We start from the raw sequence: 13,341 nt of genomic DNA, 5'->3' as shown, positions 1-13,341 counted from the left end.
CATCTACAAAAAATCAAAAGAAATACTATCACATATAAAATCCTTAATTAATTATCCCATGCAAGTTAATTAAATATTACCAAGACACGAAAAAAGAAAGTTGGTCAAGGTAAAGTGAAACCTGAAAGATTCCATTTTATTTTTACATTATCAAGCTTGATTAATTTAATGTAAGAGCTCAAAACCCTATTTAGTGGTAATATTAATTTAATAATTACGTACTCAGTTTATACTTAACCAAAAAGCAATGCACAGCTTGCTAGTTCTTGTGTTCCTCCCCATTTCACTAATTAAGCGACACCAATTTCCATTCTCTCTAATTTAACAATTTTAAATATTTTTAATTAATCATTTTATAATCCTTATTTGTACAGTCTTTAAGCTGTCAATATCGGTTTAAGAGCTTATATATGAAAAATTCCTTGTTAGATGGCTGCACAAGATGCTAAAGGGTTAAACAAATTTGCGGTCACCAAACAATAAACTTTTCACACCTCGATTATTAAGATTTCATATGCGATTTTTTGATAATTCAATTTTTTGTTTTTTGAAAATGGAAATTTATTATCTCATTTTCAGTCAACAATGGCTTATATGACACCAAAAAAAAAAAGTGATACCAATTGTATGATTGTTGATGACAAGCCGAATTTTCAAAATTGTGTGTTTGAAGGGTAAATGATGCGGCCAATATCTATTTTTATCAAAATTTTCATATGTGTATCAATTTGCTAAAAGAAATTAATATTTTTCTAAAAAAGATAAGTGAATGACTAAAATTAAAATATATTTATAAAAAATTGGTTAAAATTGGTATTTTTAAAAAATTTGATCAGAATTGACATCATCCAAACATTTTTGAGTATATTTAAGAAATTAAGCCTACATAAAAATGTGATGCATTGCAGATGGAGTATTAGACACCCAAAACTTTTGGAGTTCAATTAAAATTATAAGAAATGACGATGATAAAAATTAATAATTCACTCTAATTAAAGTGTTATAGATCTTGTTTGAAGTGTCTTGCTAATTACTAGTATGTTGTACTGTGTACACATAAAGAAGTAAAAAACAGCTTTGTTTTGCTGAACTGAACAAGAAGGTCAGAGTTGCACGTGTACTTCTCGTGATTTACAAACTTTAAACCCCACTCTTTTTATTTCTTTATTACTGTCCTACTTTTATAAGCTTCCATCTTTTAATTTATTATTTACCCCCTCACCATGCGTAACGTTAGATATTAAAATAAAGATTCAATAACATTTTGTTGGGTATTGAAGTGCGGTGCAAATTTTATACTGAAAAAGTATCAGTAAAATGCTTAATATATAAGTGAAAGGCCTAATGGTGAAAGAAACACTAATTTTTTTGGTTTTTTTTAGAAATTTATCCAATTTTTTAAGATTGGTTTAATTATGACTAGATGGAAATCGAAAATGTATTTTTTTTTATCTAAAATTGCAAAGAAGAATGCCAATTGAAATACATGCATGATTCAGATAAATCAATTTTGAAAATAATATTTTCAATTTTGTCAAAATGGATAGATTTTCAAAAAAAATTAACCAAATTAGAATAAATTTATAAATTTTAAAAGATTTGGATAGATTTTTAAAAAGTAAAAAAAGTTTGCCTTTTTAACACTATTAGCCCTAAGTGAAAAGACATCATATGAATAAGCAAATCTCTTGTCATCGTATGTATGTATTTTTAAGCCTATGAATGTATTTTCTTTATTTTTTTTTGTTTCTTTTAATTCCAACAATATGTAAAAGGTGATTCGGCTATGCAGAAATAAAATGACTCTGGATAAAAGTTCAAAAAATAATAAATGGAACCATTCCAAAAGAACTACCATGGATTATAGTTGAGTTCCGATTAAAATTGAGTGATCCAATATGAAAAAATTTCACCTTGAAGATTGTTGAATATATCAAATAGGATGGAAATTTTATATTTAAAAGGCATAAGTGGAATAAAAAATGTATAAATAGAAAATATTTATTAATTCATTATCTTAAAATTTTAAATTGAATGTAGTCTTGATCCATAATTCTTAATTCATAAATATTTTCTCCAAACATATTGGAGTCGATCAGTTTCAACAATTATAATTAAAACAATTTAAAGTCCATAACTTAGCATGGACTCTATTTTAAACCAAATAATGAACGTGAAATTAGTTGTAATCTTAATAAAATTACATGTATGCATGTGTAGAATTTGATTAAGAGGAAGCTTATAAGAACCTCATCTGTGAATTAATAAGTTAATTACTGCATAATTAATCTGTATTATGATTAACATGTGATGATGTCTTTGCTTAAGGTACGTAGTTGACTAATTAGCCAGCAATTTTATTGCTGTACATCATAGAATATAGTAGATTTCTTGCATGTTATTTAGATAATATTAACTGCCTAGAATTTCAATTACCTGTCTATATTTAGCCAGCCAAATTGCAACATAATTATGGATTATTAGCTAATCTAGGTTATTATTTACTGTTTCTAAGATATTGATTTGAAAAGTATCTTGGTTATTATTTAATTACCTGTCCACATGTTATAAAGATAAGTTGTTCAGTAGCTAGGAACAAACAAATGCCACTAAGAATATAATCTAAAAAAGCCTTCAAGATATGAATGTCAGTCAGATTTTGTATATTTCTAATACATATGCTATATAGCTTTTTTTCTCCCATGCGTGTGCATTTTCATTTCAACTAAACTAGTTCAGTAAAGGTTGTCTTTTTGTCTGTAAAAGGAGAAATTCTTACGTGAATCTAGTAGGATTGCGAACTTTCCGTTAAACACGTAGGTTCACCTAAGAGTTTCTCCTGCAAAAGACCGAACTCGGGTGCATCTATTGTTTCTGAACATCGACGAGGTGCATTAGCTCCAACTAAGTCTCAAACTCGAAACAGTTATGACCAATCGTGCACTTTCTTACTAAATCGTTTTCCTATAGTCCAATGCGAGTCGAAGAAAAAAGAAACGAAAAGCAAAAACTGTATAAAAAATACCAGACATGAAGGTTCTGGTTTGGAGTATTATATCATAGCAGTTTCACTACATTACTTTCTTTTGCATAGAATATATCAGAGACAATGAAGGAGCTTGCACGTGCAGTCAACAGACCATGTATAATTTCTACAGAGGTTCCAGCTGATATCTTATATCTCAAGACATCATTTCTATACAACCAAGATAGTCAATTTATGATAATGGACGAATATACAAAGAGTAAAGAATTAAGTATTACGTACGTACAGTTTCATTCCTCTCTCGGAATCCACTTGCTCCACCATACGCTTTTGCTTCGTCTGGTAATCTCATCCATGCTCTCGTTCAACGTTTTTATGATCTTCCTCTGAAGAAGTAGTGCAGATGCAAGAGCATTTCTTTGAGCTTTTGCCTTCTTTCTAGGCTCATCAATTTCCTGATCAATCAGAAAAGTAAAATGTCAAAGATTGTCCGGTATAAAATTGCAAGCGAAAAAATGATTTAGCGTAGTTTTAAGGACGGACTAGTAGTTCTTGAAGTTGAGCTTCAGTGAAGCCACCCTCCTTCTCTGTTCCAGATTTTGCCATTAAATTAATAATCCACTTGGCAGCTTCCCCGTAATCTTGTTGCGTTGTTCGAAAATATTGCATCCTTAGCTTCTGCATGAAAGATAAAGCTAACAGACCTTCCCTATCGAAATAGGGATGAGCTAATGCTGCTTTTGCACTTGTTCTTTGTCGCGCTTTGTAACGAACCATTGATGTCAGAAGCTCCCATCCTATCCCTCCGTCTAAATCCAGTAACTCGAATCCCCTTCGAAGTTCAGCACTTGCACGTGGCTCTACACTTTTCCTCCAGGCGACCAAGTCATAATCGCACCTTTTCAATTGACGGTTGAATTGTATTAAGTTACTGTCAGACTTAAATCCTGGAAATGCCTGGAACAAGAAAAAAATTCTCAGTTTAAGCTGATTTAGAATAGCAATATAACATAGCCATGACTTGTGCATTCTGTGAATTTAACACAGTAACTAAAATAACTCAGCATTTTCTGTTACTCACCATTTGTAAAAAAATTAGGCCAGTACTGTAAATATCAAATCTATCTGGTAAATTCAACTGCTCCACAAAAAAAACAAAGAAAAAGGATCAAAATGTTAAGATATAAATTACTTAAAGAAATAAGGATGTTTCTGATAACCAAATTTGAAGAGAATTAGCACCTGCCATAGCACGGGAGAAAGTATTGTTGCGACAGGAGGAGATGGTGCTGATGGAGTTTGTGTACTCATGATGTATTGCTCTGGTGCAGCATATCTGAAAAGGGGTGGAAAAAGAAGATCATAATCACCACATGATTATGCTCAAGCACTCGAAATTTGGCGTTTTCCGCATCCATTCAGCTAGAAAGCGTATAAAAATAATATGATATACCATGCTAAATGAAAAAACAAAAGGTTAAAATACCAGGCCAGAGAGCATAAGAGATTCATAGTATATTCCAAGTTAAATGAAAAACCAAAATGGTGGTGGATAGAGCCATAGAGGTAAGAGCTTTATTCAATTACTGAGACCATCTTGATAAAGTTGAGAGATATCAAGCTTATTCAATCAGACTTCAATATCATGCTAGTGCAATGTGCTGAAATATAAAATACCTTGGGTCCAAAAGAAATTCATTTGGAATATAGTTGATTCCCACCCGTAGATCTGCAGCAGCTCCAAGATCGATGATCTTGAATATACGAGACCCTGCTCCAGTTTTACAGTCACATGATTCAGTTGATCTGAGGTTAACTCGAAACTAACTCCTTAGCATTCACTAAATTTAATCACATCATTACCTTCAGAGAAAATGATGTTTTGTGGCTTAATATCCCTATGCACTATCCCGGTCGAGTGAAGACCATCCAATGCAAATAAAAGCTGCCTCATGATCGTTTGAATGATTCTGTTTTCCCTTTCCAGTCCTTTGGGTAGGTCCTGAACCTCTTCAAGAATCATCGACTCTACCTGACAATGTATGCAGTTGTTACTCAAGCTGATACTGAGAGTTGAAATGAACCAAGTTTTGACAACCAAGAACATAACTAGAATCAATAAAAAATATAGAGTGGGTATATGCTTGTGAGCATAGAGTATATTTTGTACAAACTACCATGTGTTCAAATTTAACATGGTAATCACCATTCACCTATGCAACATGGAACCAGACATGGCGAAACGAGAAAGGCTGAAAAGGAAAACACTGAAATAACATTTTCCATAAAAATAGGTTATACATATAGAGTTTTGAGGTTTCAAAAGCGTTTTTAGAACCGGAAACAAAAACACCAAATCGTAGGACTCGATAAGTTTTTGTGCAACATAGGTAATCACAGTCTTCTTAGGAAACATTTGCATTCCATGATGCAGCTATTCTAAAGTACAACAGAATAGCAATTTAGAAAAGAAACTAAAGATACTGTACCAACATTGTAGGGGAAATCTTTACTCTGCATCAAATCGTAAAGTGTAGCCTCGCCTTCAAAGCGCCATACCAGCCAGTATTCAGATCCTTTCTTTGATGAACTCTGCAAGAAGTTTTAAGAAAACAATTTAATTAAACCACCAGGTGAAGTTCAAAACTTTAAATTGGTTTGAGATAATGATACCCTTAATTATATGGTAGTAGTAGACATAATAGATGAACACCTCAAGAAATCCATACACAAAATCTGCACAGCTGCTTGCACAAGCTCTCCGAACACGCTCGTTCATCCAAATTTCAACTGCCCCATATTCAGTAGCCTTTTTCAATACCAAATCACCTTCCCTCTTGAAAAAAAGAGAAATCAAAAACTCATAAATTAACATGGCATTGATAAGACCTCAGTGAGGCTTACACAATCAAAGCTGACATATACATTTACCACTTATAATTTTTGGTGACGGGGACTCACTCCCCCCCGAGCCGAAGCCCCGAATCACCATCAAACCCCGGGATGTGGACCATTTACAAGCCTACATACCCGACAATTCTAGACTATAATGACCAGCAGCCCAATCCCAACCACTCAATTTATTAGAAACTAGAAAGGGAGTGACCGGAGTTTGAACTTGCGACCATGACACTCAGATGGCTGAGAAAACTGGACAAACCCGTGCGGGCATGTACCACTTATAATTACTAATCATAAACCCCCTAAAAGGACATCTTTATAATCAATTTATTTGGTGTCCTCATAGAAATTTATGTTCACAATATACATGCTAAACTAATAATCATTATACGAATGACTTCATGTTCAACTTTCACAATTTATGATTTATTAAAAGGTACAAAAGAATAACAAAAACTCAATGAGGATTTCATCAAACACTTGGAATAGATACCTTGGAAGAGGCCTTCTTATCCAATGAAACTCTATAAACAACTCCAAAAGCTCCTTCACCCAATTTCTTCCCCAAAACAAAGTCATCCTGTCAAAAACAACTCAAACCAATCAACACAAAACACAACACAATCACACAAAAACAGCAAAAAAATCAACAAAACCACAAACCCTTCTAAAAGTAGGTCTAAAAAGTCTCTCAACAAAGGCAAGAAAAAACATATCAAAGAAACCAGGAGCAACACCAGGAGTAGCCCAAAGATAAGACAAAGCACCCAAAGCCAAAGCAGCACCAGGAACTGTAAGAGTCAAAGCATCAGACTTTGGCAAAGTACTTCTATATATCATGTCACCACACTCCATCACAGTGCATGGTAACCCCACACCAACACCCAAAAACAAGTTATGAACTGCATCAAATAATTCCCCTCCTCCTAATGCAAGAACTGAAACTGGTGCTTGGTTTGTAAGAGTTGGTCTTGAAGGGGGTCTTGGGTTAACTTTTTTGCCAAGAAATGAAGATGATGAGGGTTTTGGTTTGTGGGTGTGGAGTTTGATTGGGAGTACTACACCAGCTCCACCTGATGTAAAGGTGGCCATGACAGTGTGGCAAGAACTTGCAGTTTCAGAGGGGGGATGAAGAGGAGTATGAGACACTAGTTTTACTTGAACCTGATTTGTTTAGACCACCAGTTTAATGTTTTAAAAATTAATTCAATGATTTTTTTTGGTTAGATTTTTATTTTTTAATTTACAGCGACAGTTATTACAGGTATTGCGTTTGTGGAGGTGAATAGGTTTGGATTGAAGAGAAATATGAACCACTAATTACACTAGGATGCGTGTAAATTGCATTGGGCTTAGATTTTATATCCATATAGTTCCGTACATTTGGGTTTAGGCCCTTCGTAAGAAAGACGAGGACTGGCAGCCCTAATTTGAGCTTGGGCTAAAAAAGTTGGGCCTTTTGAGAAACATATTTGTTATTAAAAAAATAGTATTACTTTAAATTCAATTAACTTTTTTCTACTATAAAAAGTATTTATAAAGTATACTGGTCTATCTTAATTATTATGTAATTATTGATTTATCCAAAAACTTCAATATTATGATGTCGGCAGCTAAATGCTGATTTGAAATTGAGACATTTCAACTGCAAAGGCTAGGATAATAACCAAGTTCTCAATAGAAAATTTGATACTAAATGTTTCATATATTGTGTAGTTTCATCCAACTCAACCTAAATTAGTTTTAGTTAAATTAAAGTGCATGGAATGTTTAAAACAAATTTATGAGCTCATGGGGTCACCCCAAAATCAATAAAAAAGTGAATGAAAATGAGAATCAAAAGAGAGTGGAATACAAAAAAGGAAAAAGAACATTTGGAAAATAATAGCTCAACAAATATAGAATATGTACAAAAATCTACACATCACCAAAAATTAAAATCCACTAATCTATTATCCAACATCAAACAATTTGAGATTCTGAATACCTACAAATCAATTAGCTACAAAACAAGTGCCCGTGACCCACATTTAATCAATCAGACCAATTTATATATAACGCCTTATTGTACAAATTACACTTTCCTCCTTCATATTTCATTATTTTACAATTCTACCCCAAAACTAAAGAATTTTCACCATGCAGCCAATCATCATCAATCACCTTTATCCCTCCTTTTCAATAACCAACCCATTCCCCCTCCCACTACATCACAGCCGTCAATCAATGATCCAACGGCTGTTGTAGCTCCCAATCCGAGTCATTATTTTCAGTTTCTCCAATGAAATTCAGCTATCAGAGAAAAGTAAAGAATGGCGATAAAGATCATAAGGAGCCCACAACGAATCCAATGGGCACGGCCGCTTCGAATCAATTCTCAGCCATGGTTTACCCTTCCCACTCCAATGCAACAAACTCGCCGGACCGGGATGTAAATCTCTACACAAACCCTTCACATTATCACCGCCGAGTCCATGTTGGTTCCACCTATGCTCAACGCCTCTCACATTTCCGGCGAACACCAGTAAAAACGGCGGCAGAGAACCTAACTCGTAAATTCTAAACTTCTTCTGTACTCTCATCCAATACTCTAATTTCTCTCTGTATTTCCCTTCCCGCCACCTCACCAAATCTATCACCATCACCCCCGTGTTAAAATAGCACGCTCTCCTCTCTTTAAACGACGCCGCATAGCCCTCGTTTGACCAGAATCTTGGATTAAAATAGTTTGTGAAATTCGCGTGACAGTGCTCCGGTGCACCTAATACGTGTGCGCCTAAATCAATGTTCCATAGCTTAGCCACGTCATCAACTACGATTAAATCAGAGTCGAAGTATATGATTCTACGTACACTCGCGGGTAGCAGATCGGCTAGGTAAAACCTAGCGTAATTCAACGGTTGATCTAAGGCGCGTCGTATTGAGCTGGATATTTTTCCTTTTACTAAATTGGAATCGAAATGGTAGAGATGGAAGGTTAAGTAGGGGAACGTTACGGTTATTGTACGGCGGAGCTCGGCTCTCCGGTGAGTGGCGATGAAGTGGAAGACGATGTTTTCCGGGCATGAAGCGTGTTGGAGGACGGAGAATACGGCGGCGACGGAGCCGCGGAGGTAGGTGGAGGAGTCGAGCGTCATTGCAATGTGGATGAGAGGTGGTGTCGTTTTGAGACATTCTCTCCCGTTTCGGAATGCTGGTGCTTCTCTAAACGACGGGAGGGGATCCAACGGCGTCGTTTTGGGTAAAATTATGAGTAAAACTGAAAATACCAAGAACAGAGAGCTCAGATTTTTTTTCAGTATCATTTTGTTTCTGTGTGAGTGATTGTACAGTGTGAAAAAGCAAAGAAGATGATATTTAATTTTTTTTTATTTTTTAAATAATTTTTTGAAAGAGCCAGGCTGGCAAAGACGCGTCATTTATGTTTGTTGGTGATGGGTGGAGGATGGAGTAATAATCTGGTGGTGATTACAGTTGTGTAATCTAGTGTTGCCGTACGATTTATGGTGTATTGAATTAATTTAGAGTGCTCGTGATGTTGAATGAATGGTGGAGATTTCATGTAGATGGTATTGCGGTACTGAGAGAATATGGGTGTAGAATGTTTTTATTGGGCAAATGAATTCACGTTATGTTATTGGAGGATGTAGTGTGTGATGGTGATGATGATGATCACGTGCTGTTTTGGCTTTAGTGTTCCTTTTAGCTTAATAGATTATTTAAAACTTAAATTTTATCACTTTATTCTATCCTATTTCTAAATTAATTTTTTGTTCTATTGGACCTCTTAACTATTTTTTTTTTTATTTAATTTCTAAATTTTACCATTTTATTCTTTGTGACCTTTGAATCAATTTTGTGTTTCATTAGATCTTTTAACTATTTTTTTGTTTTATTTAACCCCTTAACTATTCTTTTTACCTATTTAACCCCTTAATTTTTTAATTTAATTAGAATATTTAATTAGAATATAGATTAAAAATAAAAGATTATTTTAATTTTTTTTATGTGAGAAGAGGTCAATTTAATATTTTGGGGTGCAATTGAAAAAGAATCTAAAGGTGGAGGTGTTCTGAGAGGATTTTCCTATGTCAGGGTGCAATTGAAAAAAAGTTTAAAGGTGGGAGACTTTTGAGTGATTAAGCCAAAAAAAAAATTGAAATAATCTTTTATTTTTAACCTATATTCTAATTAAACACTAATATTATTAATAATATAAAAAATCATTTTTTTTAAAATTATATCCAATAATTTTTTAAAATTAAAACTATAATTTTTTTTAATTTAAGGTACAATTAAAAAAAAATCTAAAGATGGAGGGATTTTGTGAGGATTTTCCTATGTTAGGGTACAATTGGAATGAAATTTAAAAGTGTAAGGGTTTTGAGAGAATTTTTTAATATCAGAGTGTAATTGAAAAAAAATTAAAAATGGAGAACTTTTGAGTAATTAGGCCGGATTATTAACTATGGTCACCTCTTGTTGCTGTGAATCTTCAAAATAAAGGTTGACGTAAATGAGGAGAGCAAGCTTAAGGTTTAGCTTATTTAAGTTAACAAGCTTTTCTAGAATAAATAAAGTGGACTACTATTTACCGCCCCAAATAACCACCCACCGCCCAACTTTTGACCAAACTACCCCTAACCTATTTTCAGTTTTTTTTTTTAAATCAATTCTTTCAATTCAATTAAAAACCCAACGAATATTCAAGCGGATTTATAATAAAAATGTTAAAATCGACTAAAAATAAATCTAACAATTAATCGGTTTTAAATTTGTTCATTTAAAAATTTTTAAATTTTTTTTTAAAATTTTTTAATGGACAATCGCCCTAAGATGGCGATGGTCCAATGGACCATCGTCCAGCTTTGGCGATGGTCCAATGGATCATCGCCAAAGCTGGACGATGGTCCAATGGACCATCGCCATCTCCTGGCGATGGTCCATTGGACCATCGCCAACGCTGGACGATGGTCCAATGGATCATCGTCCAGCTTTGGCGATGGTCCAATGGACCATCGCCAGGAGATGGCGATGGTCCATTGGACCATCGCCAAAGCTGGACGATGGTCCATTGGACCATCGCCATCTCCCGTCGATGGCCCATTAAAAAATTTTAAAAAAAAATTAAAAATTTTTAAATGAAAAAATTTAAAACCGATTAATTGTTAGATTTATTTTTAGTCGATTTTAACATTTTTATTATAAATTCGTTCGGATATTCGTTGGGTTTTTAATTGATTTGAGAGAATTGAATTTTTTTTTAAAAAAATGAAAATGATTTAGGGGTAGTTTGGTCAAAAGTTGGGCGGTGGGTGGTTATTTGGGGCGGCGAATAGTACTACCCTAAATAAATCAACAACGATTGACCCTAATTTTTTTTTTTGAAATATTCAATCATTTCTTTGGGGCATTGACCACATTCTATAAAACGACGTCTTTTAGGTAACAATAGTTCTTAAAAAAAAGAGTATTTCTATTCATTTTGTGTGCGTTTTTCAATTTTGAGGAATATATTTTAAATATGATAAAAAAATCTCATAGTTAAGAATCTTGAGATGTATAAATATAAGTACAAAGGATTAATGCAACCTTTAAACTTGTGTCTTAAAATCAAATAAATTCATATGAATTTTTAAAAAAATTACTTAAAGACCTCTGAGGTATACCATAATTAACAGTTTGGTACCCCTTATTTCAAAAGTCTATTTAATGGTCCCTCAGTTTTAATTCCGTTAACTTAGAGATCCTTTTGTTAGTTTGAGGGACTAAATCGTTTAACGGATTGAAACTCGGATACTAAATCGTTTAAAAGTGAGGGACAAAATCGTTTAATAAAATTAAAAATGAGGGACCAAATAGTTCACAAAACTAAAGGTGGGGTATCAAATCGTTTGAAAATAAGTGTCGAAATTAACAGAGGAACCTAATAGTTAACGGAATTAAACCTGAGCGACCATTAAGTAGACTTTTGAAATAAGAGGTACCAAATTGTTAATTATGGTATACCTCATGGACCTTAGCGTAATTTGCTCTTAATTTTTGAGGCTAATTAAAATTATATTTTCAGGTTTAATTAAGTCATTTAAATCAATTAGACCCTCAAATCTGAGTTTCGGGATCCAATCAGATATTTGAGGTGTACATTTTTGGAGTTATTTAACATAAATTAAGAGAATTTTGGGTCTAATTGATCCAAAAAGTTAAAATGATTATTTGACCCCGAAAACACAAATTTTGAATCTAAATGACCAGAAAAGTCAAGATGAACTTATTTAATCCCGAAACACTAATTTAAGAACCATGTTTACCCTTTGGTTATAAATATAACCAAAAATACTAAAATAAAAATTGAAAGGTTAATTTGTAAATTTATCTTTCTAAAATTTCATTGAAGATGAAATCGGAAATGCTAGACTTCATCGGATAGAGCAAATTGCATGTCAAATCGGAAGAAGAATTATCCAAGTATACCGTCGAATGAGAGCGTAGTTTATCGTTGAGTTAATTTTATGACATTTATGTCATAAATTTTTCTTACCTTCAATTAATTTTATTTCTTATCTTGGATTGTTGCTTAATTTTTAGTAGTTCAAATTTAAAAGATTATGTTTTATCCATTGTGATATGACTTTCATTATCTGTACTTTAATTTTTCGTAACTGAATTCTAACTTTGGAAAACAAGTGACATTGCAAATGGCCGCCGTGATTTTGTTCGTACTATTAATATATAAATTTGAACACAAATAGGTTTGGATACCCGTTCGGTCTGCCCAAGCCCGTACTTTTAGGGCCGAATTTGGACACTAATTTTTAGTTTCAAGCGCGAGGCCGAGTCCGAAAAAAGCCTATATTTTCATAGGCGGGCTGGGGCTTCTATTTTTTCTAATTTTATATATAAGTCTGAAACAGTCAGGCCGAACCCGTAAAAATAGAGTGCAATGGCCAGGTTTAGATAGTAAAAATGAAGGCCGGTCCGAACGCGGGTTAGGCTTGAGCTTACTTAAAAAATACAAAAGCTCGATAGGCCTGAACCTAGGGGTGTGCAGTATTCGGTTAAAATCGAATTAATCGACCGAACCAAACCGAAATTTTAATTTGGTTCGGTTTTTGGTTAATTCGGTTTCGGTTTTTATTTTTAAAAAGTTTGGTTAATTTGGTTCGGTTCGGTTTTGGCGATGAAATTTCCGAATTAACCGAACCGACCGAAATAACCAAAATATATATATATTAATTGTGTTATTTTTGTAATTTTTTAAAAAAAATTAAGGTAATTTTGTAATTTTTTTAGAATTTAGTTACTAAAACCCCTCAAAATGTACTTAAAGTATAAATTAGTATTAAAATTATTGTTTTTTATTTTATTTTTTAGTTTTTAATAAATAATTTTATTAAAATTTGGTTATTTCGGTTAACCGAAATAACCGACCGAACCGAAATATTATTTCGGTT

General features: G+C 33.4%; 2 protein-coding genes across 2 annotated transcripts; both read right to left on the bottom strand.

Annotated features, from left to right (window-relative positions):
* Window positions 1-3,015: 3,015 nt before the first annotated feature.
* On the bottom strand, window positions 3,016-7,082 carry LOC126673929 (serine/threonine-protein kinase STN7, chloroplastic). Its single transcript, XM_050368245.2, has 10 exons — window positions 6,551-7,082; window positions 6,381-6,467; window positions 5,700-5,822; window positions 5,480-5,578; window positions 4,850-5,018; window positions 4,664-4,757; window positions 4,229-4,322; window positions 4,068-4,124; window positions 3,530-3,943; window positions 3,016-3,441 (listed from the first exon to the last, which is right to left on the bottom strand). The coding sequence occupies exons 1-10, from the start codon at window positions 6,977-6,979 to the stop codon at window positions 3,277-3,279; spliced, it is 1,731 nt and encodes a 576-aa protein (XP_050224202.1). The 5' UTR covers window positions 6,980-7,082; the 3' UTR covers window positions 3,016-3,276.
* A 687-nt stretch (window positions 7,083-7,769) lies between these two features.
* LOC126674447 (probable galacturonosyltransferase-like 3) lies at window positions 7,770-9,564 on the bottom strand. Its single transcript, XM_050368889.2, has one exon. It carries the CDS (start codon window positions 9,190-9,192, stop codon window positions 8,176-8,178), a length of 1,017 nt encoding a protein of 338 aa, XP_050224846.1. The 5' UTR covers window positions 9,193-9,564; the 3' UTR covers window positions 7,770-8,175.
* Between the last annotated feature and the right edge of the window lie 3,777 nt (window positions 9,565-13,341).

The sequence above is a fragment of the Mercurialis annua genome, linkage group LG3 (assembly GCF_937616625.2).
Source record: "Mercurialis annua linkage group LG3, ddMerAnnu1.2, whole genome shotgun sequence".
Taxonomy (NCBI): Eukaryota; Viridiplantae; Streptophyta; class Magnoliopsida; order Malpighiales; family Euphorbiaceae; genus Mercurialis; species Mercurialis annua.
The sequence above is the reverse complement of the archived record's forward strand: the minus strand, read 5'-3'. Positions and strand labels throughout refer to the sequence as shown.